The 22,191-nt window shown below is 41.2% G+C and overlaps 1 protein-coding gene across 4 annotated transcripts in view; it reads right to left on the reverse strand.

The window, feature by feature from the left end:
- Nucleotides 1-3,516: 3,516 nt before the first annotated feature.
- Nucleotides 3,517-22,191, reverse strand: part of CHD1L (chromodomain helicase DNA binding protein 1 like) — a 47,038-nt gene continuing 28,363 nt past the window's right edge. For 2 of the 4 annotated variants that reach the window (XM_025858466.2, XM_025858465.2), the window contains 8 exons: nucleotides 21,048-21,196; nucleotides 19,626-19,789; nucleotides 18,875-19,080; nucleotides 17,636-17,734; nucleotides 7,740-7,810; nucleotides 5,811-5,925; nucleotides 4,767-4,875; nucleotides 3,517-3,858 (listed from right to left, as the gene is read on the reverse strand). In XM_025858466.2, the coding sequence (XP_025714251.1) occupies nucleotides 3,816-3,858; nucleotides 4,767-4,875; nucleotides 5,811-5,925; nucleotides 7,740-7,810; nucleotides 17,636-17,734; nucleotides 18,875-19,080; nucleotides 19,626-19,789; nucleotides 21,048-21,196 (956 nt within the window). In that variant the 3' untranslated portion in view covers nucleotides 3,517-3,815. Of the gene's footprint in view, nucleotides 3,859-4,766; nucleotides 4,876-5,194; nucleotides 5,599-5,810; nucleotides 5,926-7,739; nucleotides 7,811-17,635; nucleotides 17,735-18,874; nucleotides 19,081-19,625; nucleotides 19,790-21,047; nucleotides 21,197-22,191 lie in introns of those variants that run through there. The other 2 variants (XM_073889895.1, XR_012377220.1) reach the window with 2 other exon arrangements.

Below are 22,191 nucleotides of genomic sequence, written 5' to 3' on the forward strand. Positions count from 1 at the left end.
ATGAAATCTCAGTTCAACTTTGCCCTTATAACTAGTGTCACTTCCTCTCATATTCTGGCATTTGATTGGTTGGTTGTCTATTTTCAGTGTGGTTGTGTCTTCACCTTAATGCCACTGGTATTTTAGTGAGAAGTTTTGAGAAGCTTCAAAGGGCAGTTGCTAGTCAGACACCATAAAGATGACAAGTTTCTGTCTTCTTGAGTTTTATGTTTAAATACTTAAGCCAGGGGCGCCTGGGTGGCTCAGTTGGTTAAGTGGCTGCCTTCGGCTCAGGTCATGATCCCAGGGTCCTGGGATTGAGCCCCACATCGGGTTCCTTGCTCCGCAGGAAGCCTGCTTCTCCCTCTCCCACTCCCCCTGCTTGTGTTCCCTCTCTCGCTGTGTCTCTGTCAAATAGATAAATAAAATCTTTTAAAAAGTTTTGAAAAAAAATACTTAAGCCATCTGGAATTTATAATATATGGGGGACGTCTGATACTTTTCCCAAATTGCTAGCCAGTTATCTCAATACCATTTCAACAAATATGAGTGCCTACCAACCACTTTGTACAATATGAGAAATCATCTTTCTTAAAGACCTTAGTATTTCACCAAGCGTTAAGAGACCAATAAATATGAGCTACAACAAAGAAAGTGCTATAACATAATTATCATTAGCAGTTCATACACAGAGAGATTAAATTTTTATACAATTACAGGAAATGCCTTTTTCTAGATTCTTATAGAAAACCAGACCTGATAGGGGACAGTGGAGAGTTGGAGACAGGGGAAGGGGTTTACAGGAGTAAGGCAGTCCAGGGAGAGGAACTAGCATGATGAGCAAAAGCTGAAGTGAGAAACTGCAGGATGTCTTTGGGAAATAAGGTTAGATTATGGTGGAAGGTAAGCAGTGCTAAAGTTTATACTGTAGTTAGTAGACAGCAAAAAAACCCCACTGGCCTAGAGATGGTCTGGGGCTATAAAATGCTTTGAAGCTATACTTGAAGGTTAATTAACTTAGTACACACTTTAGATTGATTGGGGGAAAAAAATTAAGTCACAGGCTTGTTACAAAAGGTAAAGGCAGTTTATTAAAAATCAAGAAAATATATCAGGTTGTACATATGGAAGAAGTTCAATAGACTTAAGATCCTCGTTATCTCAATAAGCAGGGTTTTCATACTTATGTAGAGGTACAAACTTTTCCACAGAAGCTCATCGGTGAATAAAACCTCGTATTGTCCTCATACCCCTGTCTTAGCCTCCTCAAGGGGTCAGGCTAGAGGGCATCAAGGATAAGTATAGAGGCTACTTTAAGGCAAACAGGCTTGAGTGATGTAATATAGAAAGGGCTTTCAGTGACCCCCTGGCTGAATACAGACAGGCCCGTCAGGCAACCCACCTGAAAATATCCATAGGCCCTAACTGACCAATGGGCTTACAACCAGGCACAGTTACCAAAAAAGGGAAAATTCCGTATGTTGCCATACCTCCTCACCTTCCCTCTTTGAAAACAGCCCCCACACGGTGCAAGGGTGGCTCAGTCCATTAAGCATCAGACTCTTGATTTCAGCTCAGGTCATAATCAAAGGGTCATGAGATTGAGTCCCATGTTGGGCTCCATGCTGGGCATGGAGAGAGAATCTCTCTCTCCCTCTGCCCCCACCTCCCCCTCTAAAAACAACAACCGAAAAAACAGCCACCACCACTGCCTCCTTACACCTCCAATCACCAGGTGAATTCTTTTCACTGCCCGTGCCACCCACCAGCTTCCACCGAATCATTGCCCATTTGGGGCCCCCATCCAATCGAGAGAGACCCTACAATAAGCTGTGGAAGAAAGAGAATAAAACCCTTGGAATGAACAGAGTAGGTAGTTTTTCTCTTTCCCAGAGAATGACAGCCCTTTGGGAAAAGGGGAGGGATTATAAAAGCTAGGAAGGACTTATGGAGACATAAGGCAGTGTTGATGACTCTGAATTGCAGAGGTAGACAAGCAAAGCAGGGGACTGCCACTAACAAGTGACCCTGTGTAAGGGAGAATGTGCTATGTTGAGTTTTCTAAATCTTCTGTGTTATTTTGCCCAACTTATCATGAGACAGAGGTTCATGGCCCAGGACCTCCAACCAGAGGAAAAAGTTCACATGGCTGGAGCATGGGGGACAGAGTGCTGGGTGAAAACAAAGAACCTCTACACCCAGAACAACTGTGCCCCTGAAAGGTCAGCTGTGTTCTCTTTGAGAGTGAGTTCCCTGCTCTGATGCTTCTCTCAGATGTTCAGAAACATCCCGAGTTGGCCCTGTGCACGCTGCCCTCAGAAGTGATCACAGCTTTCCAGGAGCGCATACAGCTTCTGCAAATCAAGTTTTCTTTGATTTTGCTAATACCTCACCAATTTGTACCGAGGCTGCTTCTGAAGGCCTGACAATTTACCTGTGCATTAGGTTAAGTTTCACTATCCTCCCTTTAAAGAGTTCCAATTCTGTGTTTAGTTACAGGAGAGACAAGATGCCAGTCAAGAGGTTAAAGTTATGATAATAACCTGTATGTCAAGGCCTAGCAGTAAGAGTAGGAGTTAAGAGGCAGCAAAAACGAAAGAAGTTTGGGCACCTGGGTGGCTCAGTCAGTTGAACTTCTGACTCTTGATTTTGGCTCAGGTTGTGATCTCAGGGTTGAAAATGAGCCCAGTATGGAGCCTGCTTTAGATTCTCTCTAAAAAAGGAAAGAAGTTTTAGGAGGAAAAAAAAAAATGAAGGAATCATGAATTTAGGGTCTAAAAGGTCTTTGACACAGATGCTGAATTGTCGAGGGGTGAAAGTGCCAGGGAGGGAGTCAAACAGAAAAGCACAACCCAGGTGCTACAGACACCACCTTCCTTAGAAGGTCCTGGTCCTGGCTGGCTGCTCCGCCAGCCAGGGTTCCTTGAAATCAAGGGCCCAGGGCTGGGGCTTCTGAAGAGGTGTCTGCAGGACTCAGGGTGTTGAGGTCCTAAAAGCAGCAGAAGTCAGGCTGGTTGAGGACAGTCAGCCTCTTAAGACTGAGGCTTTATATACTAAAGTAGGAAAAGCCACAGTTTATACAGTGCCTCCCCCCAAGACTCATTCCCTTGGAGTTCTCAGCCCCTGCCCTCCCTAATAACACTAGTCATCATTCTGTGCTTTGTGCCATTCCCACAATTCCCTTATTTCTTTAAGCTGAATTCAATTTGGTGGGAAGGGGAAAAGGTGATCCTCTGGTTTCTCTGAAGTCACATTTGACAGGCCTCTAGGCCAATGTTTTGTCTTCTAGAGCTTGATGCTGAGCAGTATGAAAAGAAGGGCAGGAAGGGCTCCACTCATCTGGATCAGGAATCTCACTTCTCAGTATCTGCCCTGCAGAGTCCTGTCTTCCCAAGGCATAAATGGGCTGAAGGTGCTTCCTTCTCCCACAGCAACCGGTTTCATTTCTCCTTAATCCACAGCCTAGTCCTCTGTAAAGAAATCAGTCTGATGGAGGGGAAGAAAACTGGATTGAGGAGAAAGAAAGCAATGAAACCATTAGAGATAGAAAATTTATTATGCAAATAACTATGCAAACTGGAGCCCTGGCAAAGTGCCAGAGGACTTTCCCAATTAAGGTGCGCATCCCTGTATTATAGGTATCAAATCAGAGTAACACATCCTGGACAACAAAATGAGAATTCAGAAAACACAGTTTCTCAGAGGCCCACCAGATCTGGACTCCTTTTTGAAACACTCTAATTCAGCAGCTCTGGGCAAATATTAACTGCTTGCTGAATGCTGACTGTGACACTGGCCAACTGTTAAGGCACCAGCTGTCCCGAGGAAGAAGAGGACTATGGATGAAGAAGAGCTGCCTGGCTTCTAGGAAAGTAATAGCTGATAAGGAGAGTCAAGGAAGATCTACTTCATCACTTTAAAATCAACTTTACTAGAACTGCTACTTCTCTAGTTTAGTAGTTATTGAAATATTCACTCTGAAAGTAGCATGCCTTAATTCCCTTTCACTGTATCATAAATTCTTCCAATACTGTTAGTACTCACTACTGCTATTGTTATCTCATTATTAAACTCTTTTGATACTCCTTGAATTGTACAAGCATACAAAACAGGACTTTTCTGCTAAGTTTTTACAGTATTTACATGTCTTGAAAAACAACACTGTATCGAAGTATCTAAGTAAAAAGATGGAGTTTCTGTATGATTATAGCACTTGGGGGGCAGTTCACCTTCTAGTTGATTTTTTTAGACTCAGTGTAATAGTTCAAACAATGCTAACTGATACAGTAAGGAGATCATAAGAAAATACTAGTCTAGCAGTACTAGATTATATCCTAGTGGTTAAAAAGAATTTCACACTGCACCCTAAGAATACATTGAATGGGTTCAAAAGTAAAATAGTTCTCTCGTTTGTTTGTTTAATTGTTTACTTTAGTGAACAGAGCCTTGTCTACAGGCCTGAAGGATCTCTAGAGATCTAATGTGAAAAGAGTCAATGTTATCAAATGACAATTATTCAATGAACTCCCCCCCATATACAAATGACAATTATTCAGTGAACTCCCCCCCCCATATACTCCTAGCTGCTGGAACCCAGAAATGCTTGGGTGTATTCCTCTCCTTGGATATGTACAAGTTACAAAGTACTTCTTTGTTTTTGTCTCACTGGTGAGGGGCAAAGTAAAAAATGTGGCAGAAGAAGGCTTGGCCTTGATTAGTGATACCAGAAAATCCAAGACCTTTTCTCTGAGCTGGGAGAACACACTAGTAAGATCACAAAAGGATACATGTAAGTTGGGATGCCTTTTGCAGCCAAGTGTTTCCGAATCAGTCGCTCAGTACCATACCAGTTAAAACCTTTTGTGGCATGTCCAATGCGTGGTAGATGAACACTTGCTGTTAAAGAGGAAACAAATAGATTATGATGTCTTCATTCATCAAAAACTTGATTCAGTATAAAATATACATAAAACTATACTCTTAGTCACTTTGTGGTTTCCAACAGACAAAATGTACATAATCATGGGGTATCCCACACAAAGCATAAAATTACAATGTTAAAAATATTCTGGGGTAGGACTATAATAGGAAAAATTAAGTAATTCTATTAAACACAAAGACCTACAGGCTCTGGAAATAAGCAGGTACAATGAAAATAGAATATGATCAATGTTGGAGATAAAAAACCCTTTTTTTTTTTTTTTTTTTTAAGAGAGAGGGAGGAGGGAAGGGGGAGAGAGATAATCTGAAGGAGGCTCCATGCTCAGTGCAGAGCCGGAGGCGGGGCTCGATCTCACAACCCTGAGCTCATGACCTATGCTGAAATTAAGAGTCAGGCACTTAAAACTGACTGACCCACCCAGGCGCCCCAAAATAAACAGATTCTTTAACAAGTCAATCAGTTCAACAAATTCTGAGTTTTATTTGGAAATAAAACTTTTGGCAGAGAACTGTGGCTTGGGTGCGGCTATCCAAGAGGGGAAGAGTTAGGATAAACAGCATTCCCCAATTGCATCTGACCAGATTACTACATCTCTGGTCTTCTGCTTCCTCATCTGTAAAATCATGACACAAACACCCCAGTGCAGGGAGATGGTCCACAGAGATAATGAAAGTGATCTGGAAAGAAAAACAAGATGATCAAGATGGTGTGGTCCACTTGTGTGGTCTCTCATATGGGGCCTTACCTTTACCATATATATTAACATTTCTCACCATCATGGAACACTACATCAAAAACTAATGATGTAATGTATGGTGATTAACATAACATAAAAAAAAAAATCCTATCACATGCCTGGAAACAGAAAGTCATCTCCTGAAAAGCTTACCTTTCTTTCTCTTTGCTGCTAAATAGATCTTCTTCAGGCCCTCTTCCAGGGCTGCCATCTTAATGCCAGACAGGACATTGGAGCGATCACGGTGCTGAGCCACAATCAAGGCCAACTAGGAGGAACAGCCATCACATGGTTGACATGACCTGAGAAGGCTGCACTGTCAACTAAGTGACCTGCCCACGGAGGGGCTTCGTCTCCATCTTCTTTGGAGGCTCTGCCTGAACCACGTCCTACCAAATTCATGACTTAATCTTCTATTGTAATTGTTTTATTTTGTGGTAACTTTATACACAAGCATTTCTTCTTCATTTTAAGGTATGTTAAAACCAGCGTCCAAAACATGCTGTCTTTCCTAAGTGCGCTCAATGGTAAAGAAAGCATTTTTCAGTCTTAGGAGCAGAAAGGACTTTACAGGTTCCTGTATCCCGCCCTCTGGCTGATGCTTGAATCAGCTCCCAACCCCCATCCCATCTCTGTCCTAACCTAAGTAGGGGAGACTGGAGAGAGTGTCAAGGGAGCGTCTGGGACTGACATCCCTACCACCATATGGTAACCAGTTGTAAACAGTTTTCTTGAGTCACTGGATTCTGAGCATCTGTGCCATAACCACTGTGTTGTTTACATTTTTTAGCATTTTAGAAATGACTGAAAAAATGAGCAGGCAGAAGCCACTTTGCTGTCAGCCACACAGACCACCAACCTCAAGAAAATATGTCCCTTTCAGTCCAGTTTCTAAATTTCTAAGTCAGTAAGATTTGGCTCTAAATTGAATATGAATTCAGGCCCTTGAGAAAGTCAGGTTAAGTGTGGTTAATAAAACATCTTAGAGGAATTCTAGAGGACTGGTAAGTTAAGAGACACTTCAGATGCAAAAGGAGAATTTTTTTTTTTTTTGAAAGAGAAAGCCTGAGTGGGGGGTGGGGCAGAGGGAGAGAATCTTAAGCAGGCTCCACGCTCAGCACAGAGCCCATTGCAGGGCTCAATCTCAGGACTCTTGAGATCATGACCTGAGCGGAAATCAAGAGTCGGATGCTTAACTGACTGAGCCATGCAGGTGCCCCCAAAGGAGAACTTTAATACAGGCAGAGGAACTATGGATCGGCTCCTTTCCTCTGCTTATGGCTGGCTACTAAACACAATCTTTTACACAACTTTTCACATAGTAAATGATGAAATGCTTGGAGTTCTGAGTAATGTTTTCTTATTCAGTGTTTCCTGAGCATTTTCTATAAGCTGGTACTGTGTGAGGTATTGAGGATAAAATGACAGGATGGAGGAGCCTGCCTAAGGTCTGTGCAGACAACAAGCAAGTTAGAGGACAGTGTTCCAGGGGCTGTGATGGACAGAAGCAAGGAGGATGGAGGGAGTGTGGTGGAGTGTGAGGCCCAACCTGCTTGTTATGGGTTGAATTGGGTCCTCTCAAATTCCTATGTTGAAGTCCTAACCCTCAGTACTTTAGAATGTGACTTTCTGTGCAGACAGGCCTTTTAAAGAAGAAAATAAATTAAAATGAGGCCATTAGGGTGGTGCCTGATCCAGTCTGACTTCTGTGCTTACAGGAAGAAATATGGACATAGACTGAGACACTAGTGATGCACACACAGAGAGGAAAGACCGTGTGAGGAAACATACAGGTGGCCACCCCTAAGCCAAGGAGAGAGGCTTCAGAGGAAATCAACCCGGCCGGCACCTTAATCTTGGACCAGTAGCTTCCAGAACTGTGAAGAAATTCATCTGTTTTCTAAGCCACCTAGTTGGTGGTGTTTTATAACCAACTATAGAAATGATCTCTGAAAGTATAGTGTTGGTGGTGTTTTATTATGACAGCCCAAGCAACTAGAGGCCAGCAGGAACAGGAGAGGTTTTAGGAGGAGGTGATGTGAGCCAAAATTTAGGTCTGATAAGAGGTGTTTTTTTACTTACCAAATCTTGCCCTTTGTTTCTTGACTCTTTATCGTCAATAGGAAATAAAAGGACGTCTCCCAAATTCAAGTCTGAGGTAAAATAAAAGAGCAATAGACAGAAGGTGAGGTTCACTCTGGACTGAGACCCCCGAAGAGGGACTCTTGTGAATGCCCCAACTCCTTTCCTTTTTGGCCAATCAGGTTGCAATCTCACTTTTTTTCACTTAGCTTCAGTCACTGCCTTTGCCAGGCACTCACATGATCCACTCCTGAGGGGGTGATTTTGGCTCAAAAACTTTCATTTTTTAAATGTTTTATTGTGGTAAAATATACCTAACATAAAATTTACCATTGTAACCATTTTTAAGCTCACAGCTCAGTAGCATCAAGTACCATCACACTGCTATGCAATCAATCTCCACAACTCTCTTCACCTTGCAAAACTGACACTCCATACTCATTAAACATCTTCTCCCCATCTCCCCTACAACCACCACTCTTACTTTCTACCTCTGTGAATCTACTGGAGTTACTTCGTCTAAGTGGGTTCACACAATACTTTTTTTTTTTTTTTTTTTTTTTGGTGACTGGCTTATTTTACTTGGCATAATGTCCCCAGGATTCATCCATGTTGTAGCATGTGTCAGAATTTCCTGGTTTCCAAGGCTGAATAATAGCTCACTGTGTACCGCACTGCTTATCTATCCATCCATCAGACACTGGGGTAGCTCCCACCTTTAGGCCATTGTGAATAATGCAGGATGGGTATACAAATATCTGTTTGAGTCCCTGCCTACAGTTCTTACAAGAGGGATTGATGGATCATATGGTAACTTTATTCTTAATTTTTTCAGGAAACACCATACTATTTTCCATAGCAGCTCCATCATTTTACATTCACACCATCATCACAAGTGTTCTAATTTCTCCACATCCTCACAAACATTTGTTATTGTCTATTTTTTTATTGAGGTTAACTGACATAACACTGTGTAAGTTTAAGGTGTACAGCACATTGATTTTCACATTTATACTGCAACACAGTCAACTCTGTAGCATGAGCTAACATCGCAATCACATCCCATAACTGTCACTCCTTCTAGTGCTGGGAACAATTAACGACCTAGTCTCTTAGCAATTTTAAGGTTTACAATAAAGTTCTGTTGTCTGTAGTCCCTGCACTGTGTACGGACCTCTAGGACTTATTTATCTCCTAAGTGCAATTATGTACCCTTAAACATTATCTCTACCATTTCTGCCACCCCAGCCCCTGGTAACCACCATTTCATTCTCATTTTTGTTTTTTTTTTTTTTAGTTTCAGATTCCACATTAAGGGATGTGTGTGTGTGTGTGTGTGTGTGTGTGTGTATACACATCTTCTTCATCCATTCATTTGTTGACAGACACTTGTTTCTATATCTTGGCTCTTGTGAATAATGCAGAAATCAACAAGGGAGTGCAGATATCTCTTTGATAACCTGTTTTCATTTCCTTTGAATATATACCCAAAAATGGGATTACTGGATCATATGATAGCTCTAATTGTAATTTTTTGAGGAACCTCTATACTGTTTTCCATAGTGACTGCACCAGTTTGCATTCCCACCAACTGTGTATCACAGTTCTTCTCTCTACATCCTCATCAATACTTATTATCTCTTTTCTTCTTGATGATAATAACCATCCTGACAGGTGTGAGGTCATATTTCATTGTAGTTTTGATTGGCATTTCCCTGATGATTACTGATGTTGAGCATCTTTTCATGTCCCAGTTGGCCATCTGTACATCTTCTTTGGAAGAATTAATCGGACTTTTTTTTCTGTTGAGTTGTCCAAGTTCTTTATAAATGTTGAACAGTAACCTCTCATCCAATATATGGTTTTCAAATATTCTCTTCCTTTCTGTAGGTTGCCTTTCCATTTTGTTTTTTCTTTTGAAGTGCAGAAGCTTTTAAGTTTGATGCTGTCCCACTTACTGATTTTTGTCCTTTACTCTTTTTTGGGGGGGGCTTCAGATTTATTTATTTTTATTATGCTATGTTAATCACCATACATTACATCATTAGTTTTTGATGTAGTGTTCCATGATTCACTGTTTGCGTATAACACCCAATGCTTCATTCAGTATGTGCCCTCTTTAATACCCATCACCAGGCTAACCCATCTCTCCACACTTCTCTCCTCTAGAACCCTCAGTTTGTTTCTCAGAGTCCATAGTCTCTCACGGTTCGTCTCCTCCTCCGATTTCCCCCCTTCATTTTTCCCTTCCTGCTATCTTCTTCTTCTTTTTTAAACATATAATGTATTATTTGTTTCAGAAGTACAGATCTGTGATTCAACAGTCTTGCACAATTCACAGCACTCACCATAGCACATACCCTCCCCAATGTCTATCACCCAGCCACCCCATCCCTCCCACCCCCCACCACTCCAGCAACCCTCAGTTTGTTTCCTGAGATTAAGAATTCCTCCTATCAGTGAGGTCATAGGATACATGTCTTTCTTGGTTTCTCTTCAGATCGCATAAATCTTTCACTTTTTTTCCTTTACTTTTGTTCTTTTGGTGTCCTCCCCAAAAAATTACCCCCAAAGCCAATCTCAAGGAATTTCTTCCCTCGTTTTCTTCTAGGAGTTTTATGGCATCAGGTCTTATGTTTAAGTCTTTGATCCATTTTGAGGTAATTTTTGTGAGTGCAGTAAGGTAGGGGTCCCAATTTCATTTTCCTGCATGTGGCTATCCAGTTTTCCCAACATCATTTGCCGAAAAGACTACATTTTCCCTATTGGATGTTCCTGGCTCCTTTATCAAATATCAGTTGGCAATGTATGTAGAGGTTTAATTCTGGGGTCTTGTATTCTGTTCCACTGATCTACATGTCTTTTTTTATGCTGGTACCATACGGTTTTAATTATTATCACTTTGTAGGATAGTTTGAAATCAGGAAGTGTGATGCCTCCTGCTTTGTTCTTCTTTCTAATGACTGCTTTGGCTATTCAAGGTCTTTTTTGGTTTCATTCAAATTTTAGGATTTATTCTATTGCTGTAGAAAATGCTACTGGACTTTTGATAGGGATTGCATTAAATCCAGAGATGGCTTTGTGGAGCATGACCATTTTAATGATATTTCACAATCACTGATCAGAAAAGTTAATATCTTTTCAATTGTTTATGTCTTCCTCAATTTCTTTAAACAAAGTTTTGTAATTTTGATTGTCTAAATCTTTTACTTCCTTGGTTAAACTAATTCTTAGATATTTTATTGTGTTTGATGTTACAGTGAATGGATAGTTTTCTTCATTTCTTTTTCAGATGTTTCACTGCTAGTGCATAGAGAAGGAACTGATTTCTGTATGTTGGTTTTAGATCCTGCAACTTTACTGAATTCATTGATTACATCCAATAGTTCTTTTTCCAATTGATTAAATCTGATATATTGAGAATTTGGGATTTTCAATATACAAGATCACATCATCTGCAAATAATGACAATTTTACTTTTTCCTCTCTGATTTGGATACCTTTTAATTTGTCTTGCCTGAATGCTCTAGCTAGGACTGCCGGTATTATGTTAAATAAGAAGGAGGAGAATAGGCAGGCACCCCTGTCTTGTTCCTGATTTTAGAGGAAAAGCTTTGATTTTTCTCTGTTGAATACAGTATTAACCGTGGGTAACATATATGGCTTTTATTATGTTGATGTTATGTTCCTCCTACACTTATTCTATTGAGGGTTTTTATCATGAAAGGATGTTGTATTTTGTCAATGCTTTTACTTCATCTGTTGAGAAGTTTAATGATTTTTGTCTTTCATTCTATCACATTTGATTTGCATATGATGAACTATCCCTGCACCCCAGGGAGAAATCCCACTTGGTCATGGTGTGTAATCCTTTTAATGAGTTCTTAGGTTTGGTTTGCTAATATTTTTTTGAGAATTTTTGCTTCTATATTCATCAGGATACTGGTCTACAGTTTTCTTTTAATATCCTTACCTGGCTTTGGTATCAGGGTAATACTGGCCTCACAGAATGAGTTTGAAAGTGTTCCCGCCCCTTCAATTTTTCTGGAGGAGTTTGAGAAGGGTTGGCATTAATTCTTCTTAAAATGTTTGGTAAAACTCGTCCATGAAGCTATCTGGTCCTGGAAGGTTTTTAAAACCTGAGTCAATCTCCTAACTCATAATCAGTCTGTTCAAACTTTATATATCTTCTCCTGGTTCAGTCTTAGTAGGTTGTAGGACTATGAAATTTATCCATTTTTTTTTAGATTATCTAATTTGTTGGTGTAAAATTGTTCATAGTAGTGACTTATGATCTTAATGTTTTTCTGCAGTGTCAGCTGTAATTTCTCCTCTTTCATTTCTAACTTTGAGTCTTCTTTTTTCTTAGTCTTGTGAAAGGTTTGTCAATTTTATCTTTTCAAAAAACCAGTTTGTAAGTCACTGATCTCTAATGATTTATTTATTTCAGATCTCTTAATTATTTTAGATCTCATCTTTATTTCCTTCCTTCTGCTAACTTTGGGCTTACTTTGCTCTTCTTTTTTTAGTTTCTGTGGTATAAAGTTAGGCTGTTTATTTGAAATATCCTTTCTTAACATAAGCATTTATTGCTATCAACTTCCCTGATGGAAATGCTTTTGCAGCATCCATCAGTGTTTTGGTATGTTGTGTTCCCATGTGTTTTGAGATATTCTTTGGTCTGCCTTTTGACTTCTTGACTCACTGGTTGTTCAGGAGTGTGCTGTTTAGTTTCCACATATTTGGAGATTTTCTAACTTTCCTCATTAAAAATTTCTACTTTCATACCACTGTGGTTGGAAAGGATACTTGGTATTATTTCAGTCTTATTTTGCTATGACCTGTTTTGTGTTCTATTCTTGAAAACGTTCGTGTACTTGAGAAAAATGTGTATTCTGCTGCTGTTGGATGAAATTTTCTATAGACGTCTATTAGGTCAATTTGATGTACTATTTGGTCCAAGTCTATCTCCTTGTTGCTTCTCTCTCTGCATGATCTGTGCATTGCTGAAAGTGATATATCAAAGTCCCCTACTATTATTGCATTGTTGTCTATTTCTCCCTTCATATCTATTTGTTTTAATATATTTAGGTGCTCTGATGTTGGGTGAATATATACTGTTGTTATACCTTCTTGATGCATTGATCACTTTATCATTATATAATGACTTTGTCTCTTGCTACCGTTTAGGTTTAAAGTCTACTTTGTCTGATGCAAGGACAGCCACCCCCTCCCTTTCTTTAGTTCCCACCTGCATAGGTTATCTTTCTTCATCCCTTCGCTTTGAATCTATATGTGTTTTTAAGGCTCAAGTTGGTCTCTCAGAGGCAGCAAATAGCTGTGTCCTTTTTGTTTTTTCCATCAGCCACTGTGCTTTTTGCTCGGTGAATTCAGGCAAATTCCAATGTATTTCCATTGTTTCTTTTTCCCTCTGTTTCTGTCTACCTTCATAAACTGGTTATTTTCTGTGGTGGTATGCTCCATTTCCTCTGTCTCTTGTGGATCCACTCTAGGTTTTTGTTATGTTGTTACCATAAAACACCTTACAGATAAAACAGTCCATCTTAAGCTGACAGCAACTTGTGTTCAATCACCTATTAAGAGGCTCTCCCTTTTATTCCTTTTTACCTCTTTTTATGTTGTGTATTCATTAATGGTTCTTTTTACTGTTCTTTTCCTTTAACCTTCACACTGGAGTTGAGTGGTTAATGCACCATCCTAATATAGACTAGTTACCTAACTCTATCTTTCACCTTTACTAGTGTGTTGTGTACTTCCATGTTTTCATGGTAACGATCAGTACCTTTTCATTTCGGCTTGAAGAACTCCTTTCAGCGTCTTGCAAGGCAGGTCTAGTGGTAGTGAAGTCCCTCAGCTTCTGTCTGGGGTATCTTATCTGCAAGATAACTTGGCCAGATACAGTATCCTCAGTTGGCAGTCCTTATCTTTCCCGACACCGAATATGTCGTTCCACTCTCTCCTGGCCTGTAGTTTCTGCTGAGAAGTCTGCTGTCAGCCTAATGAGGGTCCTTTCTAGGTTATGTTCTTTTCCTCCCTGGCTTCTTTTTCACTGATTTTTCAGTTTCATTATCATGTGCCTTGGGAAGGCCTTTCTCCATTGAGATAATGGGGTGATCTATTAGCTTTGTGGACTTAATGTGTTCCAGTCTTTCCCCAGGTTTCGGCCATTCTCAGCTATCATTTCTTTAAATGAACTCTGCCCTCTTCTCCCTCTCTTCCTTTTCTAGAAGCCTACTTACTCTGATATTTGTCTTACTCTGATAGTTGTCTTTCTGATCCAATCCCACAGCTCTTCCTTAATCTCTATTCTTTCATCTCTTCTGTGTTATTTCAAAACTCCCATCCTCCAAGTCATTTATTCTTTCTTCCATATGGTCTGCCCTGCTACAGCTGCTCTCTATTGTAGTCTCCACCTCATTCATCAAATTCTTCAGCTCCAGAATTTGTTTGGTTCTCTTCTACAGAACAGAACTCATTCTGTTCATGTTTTACTCCTGATTTCAATGAAATTGCCTTTTAATAAAAGTTTTCCTGCAACTCATTGGGTTTATTCATAACTGCTATTCTGAATTCTTTATCAGATTGCAATATTCTGTGCCTCTGAGCTCGGTTGCTGGAGAACTGTCATTTTCTTTCTGTGATGCCATATGTCCTTGATTATTCACATTCCTCATAGTCATGCCCTGCTGCTTTTGCATTTGAAGTAGGAGATACCTCCTTAGCTCTGTGCTCACTGCTTTCAGCAGACGGTTTTATGTTCTGTGGTACTGTCACTGAGTTATTCCTTGTGTTTTTGAGGTATACCTGCTCCACGCTTCTTGCTCTCTTGGGGCCAAATTTTTAAGCCTTTGTGTCATCTCTGGATGTTATAATTCACCAGGCTGCCTCTTGGAAACAGCATTCTAGAAGAGCTATATATAGCTCAGGTTTGTGGTTTTTTCCTTGACCAATGACCAAGGCCTGTTCTGAGTGTGCTCCCTGTCTACCAGAGCTCGCTCTCACACACACATTTGGGAGCCTGCACAAACAGGTGGCAGCAGAGTCAGAGGATGTGGTGGTTTAGCACTAAGGGTTTTGTGGGAGCCTGTGGACCCAGTAGGGAGATCCTGGGTGTGGTACTCCCAGAGACTGTGGCTGAGCTTCCTGTTGAGCACAAACCCTCTGACACCATATGAAATTCGGATCTACCTCCTCCCAGTCACAGAACTCCCACCTTAGTACTGTGGGTGCTGGCAGAGGAAAATGGGTTTCTCCAGCTGTGTTCCATCTGCCTGGGACAGCCAGGAGTTTACTCACCACTTTCCTTTCCCCCCACAGGAGAGATCACCTCCACCAACTACATCAGTCCATTCAGTGTTTCCCTGGGGAGAGGCAGCAGCAGGAGAGTTTCTCTTACCACCTCCACTGCGACCAACTCCTATTTTTGTTTTTCTCGTCTGTCTTCTCCAGTGGTATCCTGAAGTCTTCCCGCAGGAAGGCTGGATTTCTGAGTTCTGTCTCATGCATGAGTACCTGCCTGGTGAGCACTCATCCGATTTTTCCCTGACGGTGGCAAGAGGGGGTCTAGGCAGTTGTGCTGGCTCTGTAGCCTGCATGGAGGTCTGTCTGTCTCTTATGGGTGGCAGTGGTGGGCAAGCCTCCTCTCAGGTCCTTTGGAGTAGGTGCTAGGTCCCAAAAGACCCACCAACATGCCTTTGTTTGTGTATGGATGTCTAATTCGATCAAAAGGGGGGGATAAAAAGGCAGAATGTCTTATACCACCGATGTTGCTGATGTCATCCTCTTCACTTCTGAATTTTTATGATCTCCCAGTTCAATGTCCCTTACATATTACCTACAAAGTACTCCTGCAGGTACTGGAGAGTGAATGCAAACCCAGATCATCTGGGGATGGGAAGGGGAGGGCATTATGAACTTAAAATTTCTTCAGAAGTCTTAAGTTTGTTTTAAACCATTCACACACCGCACTCTATCCGCATCTATTTGTACATTTTTCTAACTCATCCAAGTCAAACCAAACTAATGCTCTAGAAAAATGTGCTAAAATAATTATATGGCTTTACACACTTCAGTTTGAACCTTTTATTCCCTCAGTCCATCCTACACACACCAATCTTTTAAGTCATTCTAAAATACTGGCTCTGTTGGGCCATTCTTCTATTCAAACTCCCAAATGACTAGCCATTACCCACTGGATAAGGTCCTGCTTAGAATGGCATCTCCCTGGACAAGCCACGTACAGTCTTCTATACCGTGGTCCATATCCTCCCTCTCTTTAAAATCAAACTTTCCTCTCTTCCTCAGCCTCAACCCTGTACTCTGGCCTGCCTGGCCTACACACCATTCCCTAAATACATTCCCTGTATGACTGCCTAGGTCATTCAACACCCTGTCCTGGGAATGACAGAAGTTGAGGGAATACCAAAAAGCACGAGAGACAGTCATGGATCGTTTTCCATTTCTCACCACTCACTTAAATTCAACCCATCTTTCCAGGCCCAAGAGTACTTTCCCCACCTCCATGAAGCCCTCCCTGGTAATTTCTAGCCCACACTTTCATCTACCCAGCTCTACCCTATTTCAGTTCTTCTTCAGAAGACTGCACACTCTCAGCCCTGTTTCCTTACTGATTACTCATACGCCTTAACTCTGTGCAACCAAGGTTTAGTCTTCACACTCTCCTCAAAGTACTCTAAAGTCATGCAAATCCAATGACCTTTTCCCAGTTCTCATCCTCACTTCGGTGCCTGACAATGCAGACCACTTCTTGACACCTTTTCCTCCTTTATACTTCAAAATATTATATTCTCAAGGTCCTCTTAGCTGACAATTCCTTGTCTACCCTTCTTGCTGCTGTTCCTAAGTGGAGGTGTTTTCCATGTTCTGTTTTCTGCCCTCTCATTTCCCCATCCTGCCTCCCTCACATTTTCAAACAAGGATCCAAACAGGCATTCCTCGGTCTTCATTTCTAGTTCTGACCTCTCCTGAATTCTCTGCTTTTCCAACCGCCCAATCAATAGCTAGATCTCAGTTATTTTAACCTGTTAAACCTTTCTGTCATTGATCTATCTTAGTAGAAAGAGTATTCCTTCTAAGTCCTTATATCCCTTTCCACCCTAGAGAACTAGGCAGAAGAGTTAGGAAAAAACCAATCTCTGAGGAATCTGAAGGGCCCTTCTCTATTGAACAAGGTCCCTTGGCCTCTCAAGTCCCCAGAAAATAATCACAATAATAATTTTACTCCTCTTGTTATTTTGTGATTTCTGCACGTAAAAGAAGGTGCCCTTTCTCCTTCTCCATGCCAAGGGAGGATACTTCCAGACTTCCAAGCTCCTTTGGCCCTAAGCACCTTTACTTCTGCCTCCGGGGAGTACTGTATCTCAGCCTACGCTAACCTCATAAAACAATCTCTTCCTCTTCAACACCCAACCCCAGCTCTTGTTAGCACTTTAATGGCAGGTCTGATTTCTCTCCCACAGGTCTCTGACATTTTCGAGAAATATTCCCTCATGAAGATGGGGTGAGTTGGTCGCGGTGGAGGTAAACAATGAAACGCTCTTCATGCCAATACTTAAACATGCACAGAGGGATTGACATTTATCAGAATACTTGCATTTCCACTATCCTCATTAGAGTCCCATGAGGTAGGTGGAATAAGTATTATTCACAAATTACAGATGAGAAAATAGGCACTGGGAGGGTAAGGGACTGCCTCAAAGTCACATAACTAATTAAATGATGACAAAACTAGCTAATGAGACCCCCAACTAGCTCTAACTCCTTAATTAGTGCTTCATAACCCACGTGATACCTGTCCTAAGTGTCCTCTCCTCTTGTATTCCATCCTCACCCTTTTTCTCTGCTTTGCTTCTTACCTTTCATTTTCCCAGCCAGCTCATATATTTTTCTTGGCTCAGCAGATCGTGTTTCCAAAGCTGTGAATAAACCACCTCTGCCCCAGCGACCAGAGTCATCTGAGAGAAGAAAAAATTTTCATTTATAGGAGGCAAAGTCCAGCCCACAATTCGAAAACACAAAGGTATGCCAACTAGATTTGTAGAGGATGAATTTTCAAAGGGAAGAAACACCTATGTAGCCTCCCAGGAATATCATAGGTTGGACTTCTCAAAAATGTTTAGGTTTTATGGAATATACATTGCTAACCTAATAGGAAAGGTGGAGAGTAGACATAACGTAACAAATAGCTCAAGCATATTAAAGAGGGCACATTCTGCATGGAGCACTGGGTGTTATACGCAAACAATGAATCATGGAACACTACATCAAAACTAATGATGTAATGTCTGGTGACTAATGTAACAATAAAAAAACAAAAAAACAAACAGCTCAAGCACTGGTAATACAACAGCATACAACTCCCATTTTACAGGTAAGGAAGAAAAAGGTTAAATGACTTATTTGAGCTGCTACTAACACGGCTGGTTAGTACCTTCTATTGACAGTCATGCACTCATTCTACAAATATTTGTTAGATGTATTACACGTCAGACACTGCTCTAGGCACCAGAGTCACAGCAGTGGACAACAACAAGAAACGGCTCCCATGAAGTTTATGAGACAATCACATAAACAAATACATACATAATACGTCAGGGTGGTGATACGTGTAATAAAGTAAACTCAGGTAGGAAAAGGAGGAGAGAATAATAGAGGCATGGGGGTGGGGTCTGTTTTACACGAGGCACTCAGGGGACACCTCTCTGAGATGCAGACACCTGAACAATGCTTAATGTGGCCATCTGTGGAAAGAGGGTTCCAGGCAGAGGAAGTAAAAAGTACAAAGATCGTGGAAGCAGGGAGAACATGCTGGCAGTTTTGCTTTTTCTAAAAGCTTTGTCTTATATATGTTGCCTCCTTTCACCCTCTTAAAAAAACTTGTGCAGAGAATAGGGAATTACCCAATTATACACAAGCAGGTAAATGAGAGCACCAAGAGTCAAATCTGTATCTCTGGATTCTCAAATTTGCCTTTTTTTGACCACAGGACCGCGCTGGCTCATCAGTCATCCCTGGGTCAGACTTCTGCCTCCTCCCTAGTTCTTAGCATCATAAAGGACAAGGCACCCACCCTGGGCCAGTACCACTCCTCCTACCTACGCAGTGCACGATGACAGCATCCTCTGCCCCAGCCTGTGGGTGGGTGACATCACCGCTAACATACTTGATGGCACTTGAATCTGGATCTTCATAATCCAGCTGGGCAGAGCTCTCCTCTTCCCTGTCCTCTAGGTCCTCCGGTTCGCTCTCCTCAGAAGGCAGGCAGAAGGACTGGTAATTGTTGGACTCCCACCAGGCCGTCCTTCAACAGGCCAGAGAGAACAGGAAATTAACCTGGCCTATCACAATTTCTCTTGGCGCACACTTCATCCTGCTATTCACAAATAGCAAGTGCCCAGTGGAAGTGCAATTAGACAGTCACCCTGATTGCAGTTTTCTGCCTATTTGTAAATCAACAAGAAGTCTTACTAATGAGTCTAGCTGCCTCCTGACTCTACTTTAATAATGAGCAGCCATCGGATGTCCCTGTTTTTAAGAACAAGATTAAGGTACTGTTCAAGTGAACTAACTCTGTCAGGCAGCGACAATAAAACCTTAACATTTTCCCGCTTCAGCTGAATGAGTCTCTCTACCTTAGGCATTCAGGCCTTTTTACAAAAGTACGCTGTTAGGGTTAAAGCTCAATCTTTAAAAAAAAACATTCTCTTACCAGAAGGAGCTACCAGTTTTATAGAAGTTTTCTGCAATTTTAAAGCGTTCAACTGTGGACGCAGTATACAATAGTGATTCCTTTAAACGTGACCCTCATCAGCTTTATAATAATATAATCAACTAAGACACACATACTTTTTCTCGTGTTCTGCTTCTTCCTTTTTCCTCTTCTTCTCCTCCATTAGTCTCTTTCTCTTGGCTGCTGCTTCTTGTCTCTTCTTCCTTCTGTCCTCCAGTTCCTCTGGGCTCAGAATCCACTTCCTCTTGGTAGACCCTTCCGCAAGGCCTGGGAGGAGAACCTTTAGGAAGAACAAGATCTATAACCACGAAGGTTGGGGGCTGCCTGTCCCTTCATGAGTTTCATTCATCCTTAAAACACATTCTGTGTGGGGCCCCTGGGTGGCTCAGTCGTTAAGCGTCTGCCTTCGGCTCAGGTCATGGTCTCGGGGTCCTGGGATGGAGCCCCGCATCGGGCTCCCTGCTCGGCGGGAAGCCTGTTTCTCCCTCTCCCACTCCCCCTGCTGGTGTTCCCTCTCTCGCTGTGTCTGTCAAATAAGTCAACAAAATCTTTAAAAAACAAAACAAAACAAAACACATTCTATGTGAAAGCAACACACTTAATATTTCACAAAACTGCATCTCCCTGCCCCCTTGTGTGGTGGGAAGTGGTGGCAAGACACTTCAATTTACTGTTCACATTACACATCGTCACTGGCCTGGTGATCAGGATATTGTGTGTGCTCTAAGCTCAACCAAACTCAACTCATGGTTGGTAAAGCAGTACATCATCTGATTAATTTCAATAGGATCAGATACTTCAGAAAAGTAATTTTTTTTAAGAGAAAGCATACCCTCCAAGAGCCCATTTTAGGTTTAACCATTTTTATTTTTTATTTTTTTAAAAGATTTTATTTATTTATTTGTCAGAGTGAGAGAGAGAGAGAGCACAAGCAGGGGGAGAGGCAGAGGCAGAGAGAGAAGCAGACTCCCCGCTGAGCAGGCAGCCCGATGCGGGACTCGATCCCAAGACCCTGGGATCATGATGTGAGCCAAAGGCAGATGCTTACCTGACTGAGCCACGCAGGGGCCCCAGTTTAACCATTTTTAAAGCAAATCCTCCTACAGTGTATTATATAATTCCTTCTCAAACAGAGTATTTCACCATCATGATTATCTTAACAATAGCAAGCATTTAATGAGCACATACTAAGTGCCAAATACCAAGAACATTATATACATCGTTCATGACTGCCACCCTCTGTTAGTGACACAGGGTCAAATTACCAGGAGCAGGGTGTGGTATTTTGGTGATCCCTTCTGGGATGGCTAAGATGGACAGGGCTGCTTTCACCTGCATTAAGTGGTAAAATACACTCTTCCTGTTAATGTTATTTATGCGAACTTTTACACAGATTTCATACTAGAGTACAGTTAATTATATTTCAACAAATGTCTACATACTTATTTCTCAATAAATCACTCCCAGCATCATTTTTTGTTCTCTTAGGATGCAAATTTGGGAGAATTTATTCTTTTACACAAATTAATAGTCCTTACACTGCTTTTATTTCGGAGTAACCGGCCCTCTTGCGTAGTTTTCTCCAAAAGGGTTTTCTGAAGGTTCACCAGTTGCTCAAAGGATTTTCTATCTTCTTTACTAGGCTCCTTGGAATAATCTTTACCCTCAAATAAGTACATATGGTTTTCTAAAAACATAAAACACAAAAGAGAAATGTCAGATACTAGAGAAAAATGGATTAATTCTATTCAAAGCGATAAGGGCAAAGAGAACAGTTTGTATTCCAAATGGGCTAAGGCTAGCTTGTGATGAAGGTACTGATTCTGGATTCCACGAACACTGATAGGTGGGAATCTCACACATTTACTGTTTAAAGGAGAGGGCGTGGCTAATGCCCTCTGGTCCACCTCTAGCTGGTCTGCAAGTCTCGGCTGGATACCTCCACCCTGTTGAATCTTGGGATCACTCATCACCGATTCCACACTACTAGTCTCACTGATATTAAGATCACTTAATGAAAGATACCTGAGAACATAATTTTTTTATTCTGCACATACTTAATACTCAACTCTCTCCCCCCTTTTCTGTAATATTAAAGGAACAAGTGGCAAATCTATGAGAAAATGGAGAATCACAAAAATAATTCCTGTGATTTATAATATTCTTTTCAGATCTCATGAAGTATCTTTATGAGCCTCCCCACAATCCTGGTATAACTAACCCCACTGAAGAAAGGGAGAAATGAGGCTCAGACAGGGGATTAAGGGACTCCCCAGTTCTCACTGCTAATAAATGAAGGCAGGATTTTGACTCAAAAGCCTGCATGCTCTTTCCAGAGCATTCCTGTGTCTGTAGAAGGATGGAGAGTGAACAGACCAGCACATACTAATTATGGTAATAATAATAATGATAATAATGTAATCTTGATAGTATTTTATGCTATCGGAACACTTTCACATCTATTATCACATTTAATTTTTCAACTATTTAAAAGAGTAAAGCAGACATTAACAGCACGATTTTATAGATGAGGACACAAAGGCTGAAAGGTTGGGTGATGTGCCAAGATCATGAATCAGTGGTAAAGAGAAGTCATGACAAGCCAAGATCAACAACCACAGAGAGGTGACATAATGATTCTAAAGTGAAGCGTATTTAATAGCACACACTACCAAAGAATGT

This window comes from Callorhinus ursinus, unplaced genomic scaffold (genome assembly GCF_003265705.2).
Source record: "Callorhinus ursinus isolate GAN/ISIS: 27379988/994484 unplaced genomic scaffold, GSC_fseal_2.0 scaffold121, whole genome shotgun sequence".
Taxonomy (NCBI): Eukaryota; Metazoa; Chordata; class Mammalia; order Carnivora; family Otariidae; genus Callorhinus; species Callorhinus ursinus.